Here is a 19,890-nt window from a genome sequence, read left to right as displayed (position 1 = left end):
CCCAAAAGGTTCCCAACATTATTTTTTCAATCCTCTGCCATAAAACACCAAAATATTTTAAAACATTTTCGAATCAATCACATTGTAGAGAACAGTTTTCTGAATAATGTCCATGAAAAAGTATCAATTTTGGTTCAATATAAGCAGAGATATACCCAATTTCGTAAAATAAAAACTGACTTTCTCCAAAATGTGTGGATTTCATTCCCATTCAAACGAAGGAAACTGCCTACTATGATATTTTTAAGAATGAAAACATTTTGCTGAAACATGAAAATTATATAAAATTTTGATGAAATTTATTGAAATTATTTTATTAGAAACATAAAAATACTCAGTAGGCGATATTCATCGTTTGAATGGGATTTAAATCCAGAAATTTCCAGCTAGGATGTTGGGGTTATTTCAAATAAAACTAGAAATCTGGTAAATTTGAGTTGTAAACTTTTGATTTGAGGTCAAATATGTAATTTAGAGTCTCTTGAGGCACATTCATAAGGAATTTGATGAATATGAACAAGAACCCATCGATTTCCATCGACTTTTCTGAAGAAAAATCCTAGAAAATCGAAAAAAAATCTTCAAAAAAAGTTGTTCTAGACCCCCCGACGAAATATTTCGCTGGACCCCGCAAAATGTCGGGAAAGAGCCCTTCTTTCATGGTGCCAAATATCAGACATGCCGAATTTTTTATCTTAAGTCTAGGAAACACACCGTGTTCCCTTTAACAAATTTAACACGTTAAGCTTTATCACTCATTTCTTTCAATAGGGTTGTCAGATCATCAATCATTTGGGCTTGTTGGAATTTTTTTGATTACCCATCCAACGATGGGTCGCATGCTAGATCCGGACAACGTTTTCATCCAAATTTTCGAGATCCGACCCCAAAAATGACTGTAAATAACACTTCAATGCTTGTCCGGGTACTTAGCCTGATGGTTAAGCGATCTGCCTTCCAAGCAGACGATCAGGGATCGAATCCCGCCCGGTCACCTCGCCACCGATTTTTCAGTGGCAATTGAACCCCCTTGCTCCCTCTGGGAGCACCAGAACCTCGGTAATTAATTACCACACACACACACGCACGCCACTCCCCCCGCTAGAAAAAGATAGCGGTGGTTGAGCGGATAATTGACCGGGAAGATGACCAACCAACCACACCACAACGAGTGAAGGAAGGAAGGAAGACTCTTCCAACAAGACCCCCAGGAGATCATCATCTACCATCAATACGAAGATCTCGGATCTATAAATAGACGCACGGCTCCGTGATGGCAAGGCCGATTGAGCCAGTTAGGGTATAGGTTAAGATAGAGGACAAAAGAATAAAAAAACACTTCAATGCTTATAGCCTTTGATAGATTTGTCAGATCTTCAATGTTTTGGAATCGTTGGAGAGGTCTTTCAAATACCTTTCTGAAAACATACAATGTCGCGGGTTTTCTTGCAAAAACCACCCTTTTTACAATCTTGCAAACTTTAGCCAAAATCGTTTTGTTAGCATAACTTTTGAAGTATTTAACTAAAATATTCATCATGATTTATAGATAGCCCACAACGGTAAAAATCCGTTCAGCCAGTCCGGTGACAATTTTTCGATCAACATCCCTACACACGCACATACATTTACTCAGAATTTGATTCTGAGTCGATATGTATACGTGAAGGTCGGTCTACGAGGTCAAAATTAAGAAAGTAAATTTTCGAGTGATTTTATAGCCTTTCCTCAGTAAGGTGAGGAAGGCAAAACCGAAATCATGTATAACTGATTTTTATTAGAAAACTACTTTTCTATACACTTTTTAGTACCGACAACTAGATACGATGACCTTTACAGGGTTACCACTCAAGAGTCGGGAAATCGGGAAAAAGTTGGAAATTTGCGATTTTTCCCCATATAGTCGGGAAAAGACGAGAATCCCAAGCATACTTCTCTGAAAATTACACGGAGAAAAAAGAGTTCCCAAAATCGCGAACAAGCGTTCATGAATATGGGAACCACGAACAAAGTGTTCAAATCCCATGGTACGATTTTTTAAAAAAAAAGGTACCATGACATTTGAACACTTTATTCTTGGTTCCCATATTCATGAACGCTTATTCACGATTTTGCGAACTCTTTTTTCTCCGTGTATTTTCTATCTCTTGAATGATGTACAATTTTCAAATTAATTTCACTCTATTCTTGTTAGCAAGGTTTCTTTCACTTTTTTAACCTATTTAAGACATCACAAAAAAATTCATACTAATTGATGAATTAAATGATTGAGATGGTAAGCATTTGACACAAATTTTCCTAGTATTTTTTATGAACCAAAAGATTTTAATTTTTTTACTAAGTTTATCATGAAAACCAAATCTAACTTTCAGCAACAACAAAGCTAAAGCAAAACCAATATGAGAATAAAGCTTTATTTCAACGATTATGGCCAGCGTCAAGTTATGGTTCTGTTTCATTATGTTACATTGCTTGAATATTTGAAATAAAAAATATATAAAAATCGAGATTACAGACCAAGTTATTGACATTTGAATGAAAAAACTGTTTTAAAATACATTTTACAATCAATTGTTTTTGAAAAATCTAAGTATAGAAGATTTTTTTTTTCGCCGAAAAAAAACTTTTTGCGTACATAAACTTTGAAAAATATTTGCAACGGCCTTAAAACCAAAAATCAAAATCGTCATGTTTGGCATTTTAAAAAAGAAACGATAAAGTTTATTGTTAAGCATTTGGTTATTTTTTATAGACTGATTCTTTGTATTCTCTCTTAATCATTATTGCTTTCATTTTTTGATGTATTTTTTTCGGAATTTATTTGTTTATTTTTACCGAAAATTCCAATAATTTTTTTTTATATTTTGTTCCATGGTTGAATTTTTCTTTTTTTATAAAGAGTTCTCGTTAAAAAAAACATACGTTAAATAAGAAATGCCTATTATTTGTGATTCTGGAAAAGTCGGGAAAAAGCCGGGAATTTAAAAATGAGATTTGAGTGGTCTTTAAAATAAATTACGCAATCAGGAACTATTATGATTTTGGCAAATTTGATCATTTTGATCCATAAAAACCATCAAGAATAAAATACAGCAGCCGTGGCTGGCTGGTTACGGTTTTCGATATGGGTTCGATTCCCATCTGCTCCCAACGAGAAAGCATCTTGAAACCGCCTTGAGTCAGGGGTATTAAAAAACACCCAAAAAGCAAAAACTTGAAATTTGGTTTATTGGACTTTAAAAAAAATATCCAGAATTGAATTTTAGCCGTTTGGTTTGTTGCATCGTCAAAACTAAACACTCTTTTACTGTAAATCAAGGTCTGGCAGATGCGTTTAACTATCCTCTACCACCTGAAACAAAAATCAAGAATTGTACGGGAACCCGGGAATTGCCGTCGACGGATCACTCCTCCCAGTATTTTATTTAAGTGAGTGAAGTGAACGATGACTTCGAAGAAACAATCGGTAAATGAGGAGCCCACTCGCGTGGCTTTACATTCGGCAAGCACGGTGTCGCAATCGGTAAGTCTGCCCGAGATCCATATTCCCAAGTTCGAAGGTAATCCGGAACTGTGGATCGAATTTCGGAGCACATTTAAATCACACATTTATGAAACCCAAATTTAACAGCTATCCAAACGTTGCATTTTTTATAAATGCACTAATTGGTGAGGCTCGCCAAGAACGGCAACTCCCTTACTGTAAATCTTGGGGACAAAAGCACCACACCATACTGCATCTACTGCCAGTAATCAATAAACTACATCGTTTCGGGAAACAAGTAAAAAATCCACAAGTACAATATCACAAATGTATTGTATGTTTTGTTGTCACTTGATGGGAGGATCGTCGGGGGCTCGACACTCCCCAACAGTACAAACTACTCGGCGTACTCGGCAATTTTTAACCAACAGAACACTACAAGAACAACACAATATTCGCTGGCGGACTCGCGCTATCGAAACATCTGTCGTTTGTCAAAAATCCGGCAATTTTATAAAGCCAAAAAAGTCAAAATATCGATATTCGCGACTGGAAGGTTCCGCGTGACTTGAAATTGGTTGATCCACAGATTGACATAAGTGCGGATGTGGACATTTTACTCGGGACCGACCTATTTTTCTCGTTATTGCTTAGCCAGCAATGTTAAATAAATGTCGGATATCCATTATTACAGGAAACTGAGTTTGGACATATCGTGTCAGGAATGTAGGCGAGGCGAGGAACAAACCCATCGTTGTGTATAATCAGTAGTGTCAGCGAGCTGGATGCCATTCTAGAGCGATGTTGTGAAATGGTAACAGTACTGAGTTAAAGTGTTTCCGCTTTAGGTTAGAACTATTCATAGGTAAGATCAGGGAAGAATAACAAAAATAAAAGTATTTGGATATCAACCGCCAACATCTGAAATAAATATAACTAAAAGAAAATCGTCGAACTCACCTGCCTGCTGGAAGCGTTGTGGGCCGGCGGTGGCACCACCCGGTTGTACGTCTGGTACGGCGCCTGCGACACAAACACCGCCGACCGCCGGTAGATGTCCCCCTGGGCGGCGTAAATGTCCTGCTGGGGCAGCAACGCTCCCGGTGAACTTCCCAGCGGCGTGTTCGAGCTGGGTTGATGCTGCCGATAGACCGGCGCTCCCACGACGACGACGACGAACTGCCTCCGGCGACACCGGTGGGCGTGTTCTTGGCGTGAGCATGCGGCGGTGCCGCCACAACGGTTGCTCCCGACATGCTGCCGCCACTTCCCATCATGCTCTGGTTGGCCGCGGCGGCCGCTGCTGCGGATGACGATGAGGAAGACGAAGGCATGTACACGGCGGACGATTCCCGCTTGTGGCCACTGTAGTGATGCGAGGACGACAACGAGGACGATCCGGGCGGGGCCCACGAGGAGCGTTTGTCCACCTGGGGATATTCGTACGCGACAAACTCGGTCGGTTCCTGCTTGGGCACGTGCAGCGTGTGATTCGTCGTCGAGGATGACGACGACGCCAGCAGACACTCGTTCTGGGCCATAGCGAGCAGGCGCTTCTTCTGGGACTGACCCGCGTGATGCTCGTATTTGATAGCTGGGGAGGAGGATGATGAAAGAAACAAGATGTAAAAATAGAAAAAAAGAAGGGCCTTTATGACAACCTACCTTGATGCTTCGGCGTATTCCGGCGATCGTTCTCCCCGTCGCTATCGCCCACCGTCACACAGGCCGTCGACGTCGACGTGGACGCCACCGCCGTGCTCTTCCTCTGCCTGCCGGACAGCGTTCCGGTACTACTGCTGCCACCACCACTTCCCGCACCACAAATCTGACTTCCACTGCTAATCACGCTGGTGTGATGCTGCTGCGGATGTTGCTGCGGCGGTTGCTGCTGCTGCAAGCTGTGCTGATACTGCGAATGATGATGCGAACTGCTGCCGGAAGTCAGTGACTGGTTCGCGGCAGCCGCTGCAGCCGCTCCCAGCGATGACGAGGAAGATGAGTGATGAATGTTGGACGACGACGAAGAGGGCTTGATGGCGGCGGAACAGCTGGAACCTCCCGCCGTTCGGCACTGGCTCGTCGAGGACATTCCGCGGCTGCTGCCACACATGCTCGTTGACGCGTGATGCTTGGACGACTTCTTCACGTCCGGCGACTCGTCCTCGCTGTCCGAAATCGTAATGACCGCCGTCGGCGACGGCGTATCGTGGATCGTTATTGTCTGCTGTTTGTGGCCGCCGTGACTTCCGCTGCTGTGGTGAATGTGGCCGGACGATCCGTGGTGGAAGCTGCTGCTGCTGCTGCCGCCCATGACCATTCCACTGCTGCCACCGCTTCCGTACGACGAGGACGGCGGATGATGAATTTGTACATTTCCCGAACCAACTCCTCCGCCCATCGAAGGTTCCAGCGATTGGTAGTGATGGTGGTGTTGCAGCTGTTGTTGCTGTTGCTGCTGCTGTTGCTGGACCTGTTGTTGCTGATGATGGTGCTGAATCTGAGCTTGCTGTTGTTGTTGTTGCTGCTGCTGCTGCTGTTGTTGCTGCAGCTGATTACTACTTCCGCTGCCACTTCCGCCGTGGTAGAACGACGACGATGAGGACGGGGCTGCGGAAGCACCGCCGTCGTGGTACTGTTGGCACATGTGTGCCCCTCGACCCTGCTGCTGTTGCTGGTTGTAGCGTTGCTGCTGGTGCGGTGGAGTGTTCTCCTTGACGCGCTTCTTGACCGGCGATAGCTGATTGTTTTCCTTTTTGTCGTGGCGGGAAACGCTGAAAATAGAGGAATATTTTAAATCATCGACTGCCAAGTGACACGAGGGCACATGCTCTTCATCTTTCTCTCTTTTTTCTCTCTCTTTCTTGTTCGAGCGTTGCTGTGTGGTGACAGTAATCATTTGAATGCAGTCATGGGGAAGGTGATCGGAATTTCGGTAGAACGGTAATTCGACTGTGTGAGGGAATTCATACTTTCGTGTGTGAACGACCGAAAGCAGAATGTCAAAGTAAGGTAGGCGAAGTGAAGTCACCAATGACTAGAAAAAATCGAATGGTCACAAGCTTTTCCTACAACGTTACCCGTAGAAAATCGATCAGAAAGTTCTATTATCAGATAAAATTTTTGAACTTCTACATTTTTTTTGAAAAATTGAGCCAGAGAAAAACGCAAATTTTCCTTCTTTCGAATGCATCGGTGCAAATTTGATCGACCATATCAAAATTCTGAAGAAAACTTGAACAATACAATCTTTTATCCAGAATAGCCTCATGAGGTCGAATCTCAGAACACAGAATCTTGACACCGAAAATTTATGGACAAATTTATTTTTGTTAGGATGAAGTAAACAAGTGGGAAAAGTCATCACAACATGTTTTGCAAAAAAAAAATTCTAAATAGAAATTAAAACAATAAAAAAGATCATAAAATTTATAAATTTTAAAATCTTCAAAATTCATAAATCCAGGAATTTGAATTTTAAATACAGTTTGTACTGGGTGAGTATCAAGCCAAAAATCACGCAGAAAAATCAAAATTTCTCTAACCTAATTTAAAAAATATGACTCCAAAAACGCTCCAAACTATTTGATTTTCTGTAATCTATGATGTTGACAAGAATGGTATCATTTAACGAGTTACATACATGTAGAAAATCACAAAATTTCATATTAGGTACAGAAAATTTATTGAATCCACTAAAAAGATCCAATCAATCACTCCTGAAAGTTTCATGGAGATATTACATGATAAAACTGAGTTAGAGACGGATTTGAGCTCAACATTTTGCCGTGCACAAAGCGGACTGTCAAACTTTTTGAGCGTTTTTCTCGAAACACCAAGTTGATTTACGGGGGCCAGGGTGAAGACACTCAAGACATATCCCGTGAGCATAACGAAGCCCGATTTTAAAATTTTACTTTTAAAAAATACAAAAATCTAAAATTGACGATTTTTTATATGAAAAACACAAAAAAAAATTTATCTTTTTTTACAAACGTTTTTTGAAAATCGGCCTTCGTCATGCACACAGGACCGGTTGAACGAGTCTGTGTGTGTGTGTGTGTGTGCAACCAACCAAACGGGACCACGCGGTCGCTTCTTACAAATTGAGTTGTTTCCATGTATTTTTAGATCTACATTCTATACATGCAAATAACTCGCATAGGCATTTGGAAGGTGTTAGCTCTGCCGAGCTTCGGTGACCCATTTCTACGCTGGCTAGCCGAGCGCGAGGTACTTCAGCTTTGTCGACAAGCCCCGCCCTGAAGAACGTTTGGATCAATCGGATTCAAACGTTATTTAGAACTTCCGAACCCTTGTCAAATGGACAAGGACCCAGCGCGTATATAGTTGATGGTGGTAACAGTATTCCTAATTCCAGTCATAGCTCACCAAGTCGCGATGGCCTAGTGGTTAGCATTTTTGCTTACCAATCCAAAGGACGGGGGATCGAACCCCGACTCGAGCGACTTTGGTTTTTCGTTCATGTTCAGAGTTTCAAGATTTATATTTCCTATACTTTCTCGTTGGGAGCAGATGGGAATCGAACCCAGGATCATTCGCTTACAAAGCGAACACCGTAACCAGTCAGCCACGGCCGCTCCTACAGGACCGGTTGAACGAGTCTTCACCAAAATTTTGAGACGATTTGATCAAGGCAGTGTTGAGATATCGTGGCACCCGTTTTTAGAAACTGCTATCTTCAAATAGTTATATCTTGGAAATGATATAATTAAATAACTTCAAATTTGTTTTGAGAATAGATGAAAATGTATATTTTAATGCCCTGAAAACAGATTTTCAATTAAATTAAGTGTGTGCTGACACCAACCTCTAACTTTTTAGTCGATTTACATGTATGTAACCCCTTAAGCCCACAGTAATTTGGAACCCCGCGTTGAACTTGAAGTCCTATATACGATCGGGGTTCCAAATGAATTTGATCTTAAGGGGTTACATACATGTAAATCGGCAAAAAAGTCAAAGGTTGTTATGAGTATACTCTTTAACTTTCATCGTCAGATTTTGATTTCTGTAATTTTTTAAAAAGCAAAAAAAACGGACTTTGTCATGCACACAAGATATATCTTGAAAGTCTTTACCCTAAATTTCAGCCAATTTGGACCATTCCATCTCGAGATACCGTGGCACCCGTAAATCAACTCGGTGTTTAGAGAAAAACGAAAAGAATGTTTGACAGTACGCTTTGCGCATGGCCAAATTTTGAGCTTAAATCGTCTCTTACTCAGTTTAATCATACAATATCTTCATGAAACTTTCAGGAGTAATTAAAAATCATCTTTTTTGTGGATTTAAAACATTTTCTGTAATATGGAATTTTGTGATTTTCTTCATGTGTGTTTAGGAATTTATAAATTCTGCAGCTTCTTTTTACTATTTTCAAATTTTTAAATTCTTGAACTCAATTTGAATTTATATTTCATGTTTTAATATTCAAAATTTGTGGAGTCTTGAAATTTACATATTTTAAATTATAAAAAAAGTTGTCTTTATTCTGTATTAACTTTTCAATAGGGCGAATCCGTAGATGTAAACAAGCAGCCTATTCCTTACTTACTCAACAGAATTGTCACTAGAGCAAATGGGATAGACTGTTTGTTTACATCTACAGAATCGCCCTATTGAAAAGTTAATACGGTATTGTTTGATTCCGTTTGAAAACCTGGTTTAGTGAAAATCTTATCTGTTTGTTGAATCAACTCAGCGATGTTTTTTTGCTGGACCAAGAATAGCTGCAGGATTCGAAAATCAGCTAGGGAATTTATCTGCGACATCGCAGAATGACACCCTCGATGCCGTTCTTCATCACCCGTAAACAAAGAAAAACCTTTTCCAGCAAAAAATGTCAAAAACTAGACAAAATAAACACATACTACTGATTATAAAAAAGTTTATTTACCAGTAAAAAAAAGTCATGCTTGTGCTTGAACAGCCTCCTACTTTGAAGATGTAAACAAAGTGGGATCATTCGAAAATCACGTTACACATTATCTCTATTCATCACCCAGGTTCTGGTCTTTTAACTTTTTCCCCAAAAATGTTAAAATTTGGAAAAAAAAATATTTTTACAGGGTAATTTCCATCTAACATTCAAAGGAGGCTTCAGTCCCAATGCTTTCCAGGTTCTCGTAGTGTGACCAACAAGATCGGTTATGTTCTCGGTTATGGTTCTGTAATCTCAGAGGGAAACCTTAACGCTTGCTAGTTTTTTCGCTCGCTTGAATGGTTCATCAACGGCTGGAGGGAAGCTTCAAACTTCCACACCAAAAAAAAAAAGCGATAGTAAAGTGAACCGAATTTGTCACTTTTGATGATGATATCACCATAAACCCCACCGTACTAACATAAATACTTACACCAAATGATGCACCGGCGAGTCCTTCTTCTGCTCGTGCCTCGTCTGAATGTTGAGGTGCGGCTTCGGGTAGATCTCCTCCACGTTCAGGAACGGCGCCGAGTCGACAATCAGCGAGTGCGGCCCCGTCTGCTGTGACCACGATGGCACGATCGCAACCTGCCGACCCCCGCTCTGGGGCCACGCCACGTTCGGTTGAACGGCGTTCGTCAGCAGCATCCGCTGGCCGGACGAGGGTTCCACCATCGAGACCGGCACCGGCACGTTGACGTACTGCTGCGGAGGGACCTGCAGCGGAGGCTGCATCGACGTTCCGCCCACGACCACGTGTTTGGTCGGGCTGGGCATGGTTTGGTAGCCGGGCGGGCAGAGAATGCTCGACACGAGCTGATGCTGGAAGGCGTCCGGTCGGCCGTTGCTGTACTGACCGGCGACGTTACGACCCCGGTAGATTTGATAGAGATGGTTGTCGTAGGTGGGGCCACGCTCACGGACGATTCGCTGCACCTGGTTGTTGAACGTGATGGTCATGTTCTCGGTGGCGTTCGGCACAAAGTTCGTCACCAGGGTGGCGGTCGTTGGTTGAACGCTGAGGTTGTACCTGAAAGGGAGGGAGGATATCAAGAGTGGTTCTAAGTTTCACCAGTCGAAGATCTTACGTGTGAATCATCGAGTCCGTCCGACGGCAAACCTCCATCATCTGCACCGACGCCTTCACGTTGTTACAGTGCGCGTAGTCCACCAGGTGCGCTAGCGTCGTAAACGGATGATTCAACGCCTCACCGGGCGTTATCCGGCGCTCCTGGTCGATCGTGAGCATTCGCTTCAACAGGTCGATAAACTCCCGCCGGTCGGTCTTCTCCGCCAGCAGCTGGCCACCCTCGATGTCCGTCGGGACGTTCACCTGTCCGATGTCGTCCAGGCAGTTGAAGATGTACTTGCGAGCCTCCTTGCTTTTGTTGTTCGTCTCCGCTTCGTGCTCCTCGGGCGTTTTGAGCCGCCAGAAGGGGTACGTCGAGTCCACGTCCCGGTAGAAGAACTTGGCCGTCTTGCTGGCACTGTTGAGCATGTGCTCGGTCGGGAGGCCCTGCGTTTGCGATATGTACCTTTGGAAGGGAGAAAGAGGGTTAGTTTAAAGCGCCCCAATCACTAAAATAAAAAAAGAAGACCTCACCTAATTTGATCATATTCGGAGGAGCCGGGATAGAGGGGCCACCCGAGGAACAGCTCCGCCACGACGCAGCCCAGCGACCACATGTCGATGGCCTCGCAGAACGGCAACCCGAGGATGATCTCGGGCGCCCGGTAGTAGCGCGACTGCAGGTACGTATTGCACACCGTTTTGCTGACGTGGGACGCCGAGCCAAAGTCGATCACCTTCACCCTGCGAATTGAATGAAACTCGATATTGAGTTCTAGTTGTAGATTAAAGCGTCAAGAAAAGCTCACCTGTACGGTTGCCGGACCGGGTCGACCAGCATGATGTTTTCGGGCTTCAGATCAGCGTGAATTAAACCGAGTTGTTTTAATTTTAACAACGCCGTCAAAACCTGCAATCGAAACAGAAAGATAGAGAGTTTGAAAACAAGTCAGGAATGGATTAAGTGAACGAGTGAGAGAAAAAAATGCGGGATTGACGAAAGGGCTAAGGAGAAGATTTACAGTTTGGGAAAGGTATTCAAATTGAATTAATGTTTCACTTCAATTTCCATTTGAAGTGAAAAAAGTTACTGCAAAATAACCCTGTGAATTTAGTATAATTTTTGCAGAATAGATTTTCAATGTTACTCATTTTTTTTCAATAGGGCGTAAATGGCATTTTGATAAAATGAACTTAAAAAGTCTTATGTTGGACTTTTCAAATGTTATAAGATAACAATGGATTTGAAAAAAACACCATTCAATCTTGTGTCCCGTGGCGTTTACGTCGTTTTGGCGCTCATTTTCCCCTATAATGCATTTTAAAAAACTTGTTTCATTTAAATGTTGAAACCATGGCTCATAATTTCAATTTTTATACTTTTTTTCCCGACGACTCGAGCTTCGACCAAAACTCAATAATTAATAATTCCTATATGATCACTTATATTAAAGAAGGAAACTCGCACTTTATCGTATTTGACAAACTCACAAACTTGTAAACAAAGCACAATGTATGCAGGCTGTCGTTTCTGCAAAAAATGCAGGCAAACAAACAAAGCAGGCAAACTGCCAATCTGTCTAAAAGTTTGTTTGTCGTAGTCTAATATCTCCTTAAGACAACGAAAACATAATTTTGATTCGATTATTCGGAGTGAAATTTTTCCAAGGAACTAATGAATAAACTGACTGATGCACGTTTTTATTCGTTTTTTTCATTCAAATAAATCAAAATATCACATATTTTATAAATGGAGGAATTTTCTGATCAATAATCTATCTAAATATTTTTCAATAACTGATCATGTTTTATAGAATGCATAAACTAAAAAAATATTTCAAAATATTTTAAATCTGCTAATTTCTTTAAGAAACCACTCATGCCAAAAATCAGAAATAAAAAATAATTTAAAGACCATTGCCTTAAACTATTCAAAGAACCTTTCATGTTTGTAAATACTCAAAAAAAAATATGATTTGAAAAACCTGTTTGTTTTCGAAGAGCGGCTTTGTTCGAAAGAATGCAAAAATCCAATATATTTTTTTAAAACTGGTCATATTGAAAAGAATGCAAAACCCGGGCAGACGGTAATAACAAAATTAATAATAATTCAATAACAAATCCTGTTAAAATAACAAATGGTGTTATTATTTTATCCTGAACTTCAATTTCAAGAAGAAAAAATAATAACAGTTTCTGATAAAATAACAAGATTTTGTATTGATGTGATATTATATTGAAAATGTTTAATAACACGATAATAAGAGGAAATGTTATACATTTCAAAAACTCTCCTAATAACAAGATTTGTTATTCGTTTGGTATTCTGACTTAGAAATAAAATTACCATAAATCGCACAAATGGAAAAGTTTCTAAGTGTCCATTACACAATCTGTTATTATTTTTCTTTTGTTACAAATGTTAAGATCTTTGGGATAATTTTGACCAATTTTTTCAGGGTCATTAATTTGACCATGAAACGGGGTCCTTAAGCTAAAATGATTCTAAACAGTTGATTTTTTGAAAGTTTTTTTTTATTATTTGATAAACCCCCTAAGGTTCTTTGCTAAAATTGGCTAGAACTATGGGATAATATTGACCAATTTTGTCATGGTTATTAATTTGACCATGAAATGGGGTCCTTAAGTTAAAATTATTCTGACTTTGCTAAAATTGGCTAGAACTATGGGATAATTTTGACCAATTTCGTCAGGGTCTTTATTTTGGCCATGAAATGGGGTCCTTATGTTCAAATTATTCTTAAAAGTTGAAATTTTGAAAGTTGTTATTTTTATTATTTGGTATAAAATTGGCTAGAACTATGGAATAATTTTGACCGATTTCATCGTGGTCATTTACTTGACCATGAAATGGGGTCCTTATGCTGAAATTAATCCAATAAATTCAACTTTTGAAAGTTGATTTTTTTTAATTTTGTTATATTCCCTAAGGGAATTGATTTATTTATTGAGAATTTTCGAAGTGTGAATAAAAACAACTGTTATTATTTTCACAGAGCCAAGAAGTCGGAGCCGACGTTGAAGTTCAAGCTGGAGTGAGACCTCGGAAACGGCATCGGATTCAGCTAATTTTCAGCAACTTTCACTTGGAGTCGGAATCGGTGAAGTCGGGTATTTTTGGAGAGCTGAAGTCGGCGTTGACGTCATATCCTACATCCAGAGTCGGAGTTATCTTTAAAGTATGGATTCAAAGTCGCTTGAAGGAACCCGACTCTGTAGCCCTCACTAGTACAGAACAGTTATGGCAACTGCAGGTCAAATGGCAAATAAACCAAAACAATAACTTTTTTTGTTATGGAGACATACTAGTTCAATAACAATTTTTGTTATTATGCTGCTCCACCTCTCCGCACAAAATAACAAATCTTGTTATTCCTTCATGATTCCTTCTGTGTTATTGGTTTTGTTATTGCAATAACAACATAATAACAGTTTAAGTTATTCTTCGAACAAATCTTTGTTATTGATTTTTGCTATTTTAACAACTAATCCGATCATCCCAATAACATATTTCGATCTTCTCACAATATCAAAAACTTACCTTCCCAAGTTATTTCCGTCTGCTCGGGTTTAAACTCCCATAAATGGATAAAACAATCTTCAAAATATAATAATGAACTAGCCATGTTTTATTAAAAATCATGGGTGATATTGGGTCTGGGAGTAAGACTAGATCATACAAAAATCTCGACCCCAGACCCAATGACACTCCTGAAGAGTTACAAAAATCTCAAACCATCATTACCATTTGAAATTAGAAATACTAGTGGATGTAATCGAAAATCACTGCCAAAGTTTTCCCTTGAAAAATATCATTTATGAAAACACCGGCAATTCAAATTTTCAAATTAAAACATGTATAAATTTAAGAAAAAAAACCCGATTTAATCCCACCTGGGGTGAGATAGAGCCTTTCTTACAAAAGGAAGTTAACGGCAGTTGATTTTTTTTTCAAAGAAATAGCAAAATAAAGAATGGTCCATTCATAATACAATTCGAAACTCAACCATATTTTTTCATATAACTGAAAAGCGCTGGTTTTTGCCCCATTTGCCATGGCCGGTTGTAAGCTGTGCTCGCACACAAGCATTTTTGATTTTTTAAATCAGAACACATTGTTTTTGAGACAGAGAATTAGCTCACAATTTGCGATGTTCGTAATGTTTTCTGTATATCGCTAAATTGTTCGTATTCTCTGAGTGTTTTTTTGCACTTTTCAAAATATCAAGAATTAACGAGAAAACAAAATAATTCCGTCTTGCTCCAATGCGTTAAAGTGGTTACAAAATGACTAGCAGAAAGTGTTTCAACACCCGAGAATTTTCCGTGTTGTAAACAACGATGTAACGGTAAAGCCGCATAAATGTTCTTGAAAGCTTTGAAACGCCTACTGTAATTCACTAAACTTTCATTTAGGCGTTAGGCAAAATTGTGAGCTTTCAATAAGTATGCATGAGTATGTAGTATGCATTTAGGCGTTTTTGGGATTGGGAAGCATACAACGGCTGAGCGCTCGGTGGGACTTCACTACGACAAACGCAAACGTACCGAATAAACCACCTTGGTGCGCTGGTACGATGAACAAAAATACTAATACACAAAAAGGCTAGTACCGAAGCTAGAAAACCAAACCCGCGATGTGCGTTGTCACTGGCACATGGGAAGCTTGGACGCTTCCCAGAAATTCGTTCGCTCAGAGTTCGATCAGAGAATGAGCAAAACAAAAAAGAAAGGCAAAAGAATGAGCATGAGGCTTCAGAACAGATAGCTGCTTGCGTCTAGTTTGCGTTCACTGAAGCTTAGCATAGAAAATAATGATAGGCGATATGTGATGAACGAGCAATCGATAAAGCAACTTGCACTAAAAGGGGTAATCTAGTATCAAAACTCTATACGCGCCAGCATCACGCGCCAGCATTGCTCGCGTCTGCATGTGAAGCTCAACTTGACAACTTGTCGACGAGGCGTCGAAAATCGATCGTCCATGATTTTTGCAAATTTTTCGAATTTATATTTCTCGAGAAATGATTTGAGAACGAAGCTTGAATTGGAGTCGGAGCCAAAAGCAAACACTATACCTTTCTTTAGTAAAAAAGGCAAAAATGGAAATTTTCTAAAATCTGAACGGTAAATCCGAATGAGGTCAAATTTGTTTCAGAACATCGAGTATGGTCTAGATTATGATGTGGAGAAAAAAAATTAGATAAAATGCCAAAGGAATAGTTTTGGCATTTGGTGAAAGTTGGCTTTACCTTTTTAGGGTTTTCCCCTCACAGTGAATTAGTCCACAAGCTGTAAATCAAGAACCACATTACCGACGTGGATGAAAATTTGGGAGGATGTAGGGCTGGAAAAATGCAATTTTTTGGATAAATAAACGATTTCAAAACTTCAATTTTCGACCGAATTTTCATTTGAAAACCGCCTGATTTGGTGAAAACACACTCCGAGTCCCCATAAAAAATGGATAAATTCAAATTTGGTATGGAACTGGTTCAGGTTCAGCACATCCCCTTTCAAATGCGCCCAAGAGAGCTTAAATCCATAATGTGGGCTCTGAGAAACCCCTACCACAAAATTGAGCACTTTTTTACCACACACGGACGTCACGCGTGCTCTACAGTAAATTAAGCGCCAAAATTCGGATATTGGAGGTAGACCAATTCTGTCATTGTCAATCGATCGGGCGTCGAAAATCGATCGTCCATGATTTTTTGCAAATTTTTCGAATTTATATTTCTCGAGAAATGATTTGAGAACGAAGCTTGAATTGGAGTCGGAGCCAAAAGCAAACACTATACCTTTCTTTAGTAAGAAAGGCAAAACTAACTAACAATTCATCACTGTCGAGCTGTCTTGTTGCACTTGCATTTTGGGCCAAATTGAGTTAAGAACTCTATTTTGTGCAGCTCTCAATGCCTCGCTAGTTGACCTTCACAGATTCCAAAATTCGATTTAAAAACTCGAGATATTCAATAAAAACCGCAAAACTCCGTGCATTGTCACACTTCATATGAAAGAAGTTTCAATCATGTTGTGTTATCTTGGCACACCCTGAAAATGTATGTACGTGCGACAACTGGCCAAAGGGATTTCAGAACAGAACGCGTTTGACACACGTACATGCCCGACTACCGTAAAAAAAAAATTACAACTCGAGACTTCTTTAACCAAATTCAACCAAACTTCGAGACCATGCACAAAATGGACAACCAAAGTGTTTTTGTTATTGTTTATAATGCGTGCTCTATTTTTTTTAATTGAAGGTCAAACATTGAAACGCGTTTTTCTCGAAACGTCAAAAAGCGACGGGTGAAAAAAGAACGACAATGTCGATATTTTTTTGTGATTTATAAAAAAGTCGATTCAAATGAAAGGATATATATGAGAGTGTAAAAAAGGACAATTTCGCCGGTATTCAGAGACTGAGATTGTTCAAAGACCACGACTACACGACACTGATGTTAAAAATAATCGCATGTGTGGCTAATGTGTTTAAAAGTCGTCATTTTTAGAAGAATGAAAAAATCGTTTCGCGGGTTAAATTCCATTTTAAATGCTCATATTTGGGATTTTGGATCTGATCGCTAACCGAAACAAGTCCGTGAACACCCGACGTTCAATTTCTCACAACACCGTGGGAACCGGTCTCCGAGATTGTCCAGCAAACCAACTGTAACCGGCCAACAAACCGTCTGTCGCCGAGACCACACTCGTTCGACGCGTAATTATCGTTCGTTGTCCCCACTGGCCCGACGCTGCTGTGTGTATCCATAAAAACGTGTGTCCTGCTTCGTCCCCTTGACATGGGGGGGGCTTCCACTCTGAACCAATGCAAATCTCTGCCAGCACCACAGAAAGGGGGGGGGGGGGGAGATAGTTCGATGAACTTTTGCAAAAGCAAAGCGCACACGACTCCTAGAAGGTGGTAAACCTAGTTTGAATGTGCGCATTTCGATTTTTTTATTGCTCCGAAGTCGACACAAAAATTGGAACTGGCTGGTCACGACTCGGTGCGGCGATCAGGGGTTTGATTTCCCCCTCATGCACTGGATTGGTTTGAGGGAGCGGTGTGCGATCATCCCCCGCGTATACGGCCAGAGTTGACCGGTTTTGATGAAACTGTGTTTATTCCTGGGTTTTCTTGTTTTCTTCATTTTCTTCGATTGGTCGGCTTGCCAGGTGAGATTTGGCACGATCGAGTCACGTTTTTTGCGGATGTAAATTAGACGTAGAATTGGAACAGCTTGACAATCATGTCGTTAACTTTCTGATTCAAATTGAAATTCAGACGTTTTAAATTTGTTTATGATTTCTTTTAAATTCCTTAAATATAAGAAAATGTTAGTCTCCTTAATCCACTATTTCAAAGATAGCTTCGTTTTTTCAAGGGCAGAACAATCGACAATCCGCTACGTCTGCCAGCAGCTTAGACACAGGCCGGAGGAAGACCTTACTCCAGTTATCCACATTGACAGATAGCCTAGTTTTCCGATTGGCATCGTTTTAGCTGCTTTTTTCCAGCTGACGATTGTGATGTTAATTATATACAGCGCGATGTTCTCTTTCGAAGAGGGAGGTACAGTCGCTCCCTTATTAAACAGATCTACCGAGATGATTGAAGCATTTGTAATTGTATGCCGTTTTGATGTTTTAAGCAAACAAAAGTCAAACATAAAAACACACACACACACAATATGTGGGCCTCATAAACCCACCAGCAAAAATGCCACACATGAAATGAGAAAATGTAAAGAGCATAACGAAAAAAAAAAACATTCAACACCAACGCTGCAAAACAATGGGAGCGTGGTGTGGTAAAGCACACGTGTGTGTGTGTCTGTCTCTCTATTTATTTATGATCAAACGAAACAACACACCACCACCAAACGGTAGGTAACACTACGTGAGTCTCATTAATTTATGCAATTTATGATGTGTACATTTAAATCCGGCCCTTACTTGTTGGTTGGTGGCGCCCTGGTTCGATTGTAATCGGGTACCGTTTGGTGGGGATTTAAATTCGAGCAGTTAGTTGCGGTAGAATCCTGGTGCTGCCCAAATTCGGTTGTAACATTTATTAGCATTGTTGTAATCGACGAATTCAAGATCTCGATTGAAGTTTTGACTTAGAATTTTTAGTCTTTAATATTTACTGCGATGTTTTGACCGACTATTTCATCTTCTTCAAGGGGTTTACAACGTATATAGGTAATTTTCTACAAACTCCCACGAAATCGGGAAAAGTTGCCCCAACCCTTCCTCGATTTGCGAGAAACTTCGTCCTAAGGGATAACTTAGGTTCCGTTTTTTGATATCTCGTGGTGATACGACCCTTTCCATTTTTGAACATACGTAAACCCGAGCAGGGGTAAATAACATGGGAATACCATATTTTGGTATTACTTGGCATAATAACAAATACCAAAATGTGCCCTTGGTTGCCCAGTAATAGATGGTATAATACCATGAAATTATACCAAAAAAACTGCATGGGGAAGACCAAAGCAATACCAAGACGTGCCATTCCAAGGGCAAATGAATACCAGACAAAAAACAACTTTCCGGGTAAATAAAAATCTCATTGGACAAAAAACAATGGGAATTCTCTATAGGATTACAGCTGGAATTCAATTTGGCTAATGGGATTGAATGAGAAATGGGTAGAATTTTGATGCTATATTTAAATCCTTCAAACAGGCAGGAAAACGAAGTCTTGCTTTGGAGAGCCAAAAAATATCAGGTAAAGAAAACTAGAGGAATACTGGAATCGAACTCATGACAGGTAAGGTGCAGACACCATTTTAGCTACCCGTTTACCAACTGAGCTATCAACGCTAGGTGAAAACGAGCTGCTGCTGCATCAACATGTTTTAGCTGCCGGCAAAAATATCAGGAAATTCAATGAAAGAGAAACAACCTAAACCAGAACGAGAAAGGCTATAGCCCAGGCAGCGTGGCATTTTTCGTGGGATTTTCGTGGATGCATGATTCCAACTGAATAGGATTCAACACAAATCCAATATTAAAAGGATTTTAGAACGAAGTTCGAATACCACATGCATACCAACATTTTGGTATTGAAAGAGTTATTTTATCAAATTAACAAAGATTGACATTATTTTTTTGAGTTTATTGATTATGACTAGAGAGCCTATATGGAGAGGCGAAATGTCACTCTCAGGGTTCCAATCGAACTGTCAAATCGGGGTTACAATCGAGCAACAAGGTCATGTAAGAACAAGGTCGGAATCAATTTAAAATCATTTTGGTAAAATAACGAGACTTATAACAATCAAAAGTATTGTAAAACTGTTGTTGATAATAATCTGATAGTTTTTGTTATGTTTGTGCTTGTTCGGTACAAGA

General features: G+C 40.1%; 1 protein-coding gene across 1 annotated transcript in view; it reads right to left on the bottom strand.

Annotated features, from left to right (window-relative positions):
• Positions 1–19,890, bottom strand: part of LOC6037174 (homeodomain-interacting protein kinase 2) — a 195,795-nt gene that overhangs the window by 6,755 nt on the left and 169,150 nt on the right. The window contains 7 exon segments of the mRNA XM_038260061.1: positions 4,445–4,644; positions 4,647–5,078; positions 5,150–6,258; positions 9,862–10,461; positions 10,520–10,966; positions 11,035–11,244; positions 11,310–11,410. Coding sequence (XP_038115989.1) covers positions 4,445–4,644; positions 4,647–5,078; positions 5,150–6,258; positions 9,862–10,461; positions 10,520–10,966; positions 11,035–11,244; positions 11,310–11,410 — 3,099 coding nt within the window.

This window comes from Culex quinquefasciatus, chromosome 3 (assembly GCF_015732765.1).
Source record: "Culex quinquefasciatus strain JHB chromosome 3, VPISU_Cqui_1.0_pri_paternal, whole genome shotgun sequence".
NCBI lineage: Eukaryota > Metazoa > Arthropoda > Insecta > Diptera > Culicidae > Culex > Culex quinquefasciatus.
The sequence above is the reverse complement of the archived record's forward strand: the minus strand, read 5'-3'. Positions and strand labels throughout refer to the sequence as shown.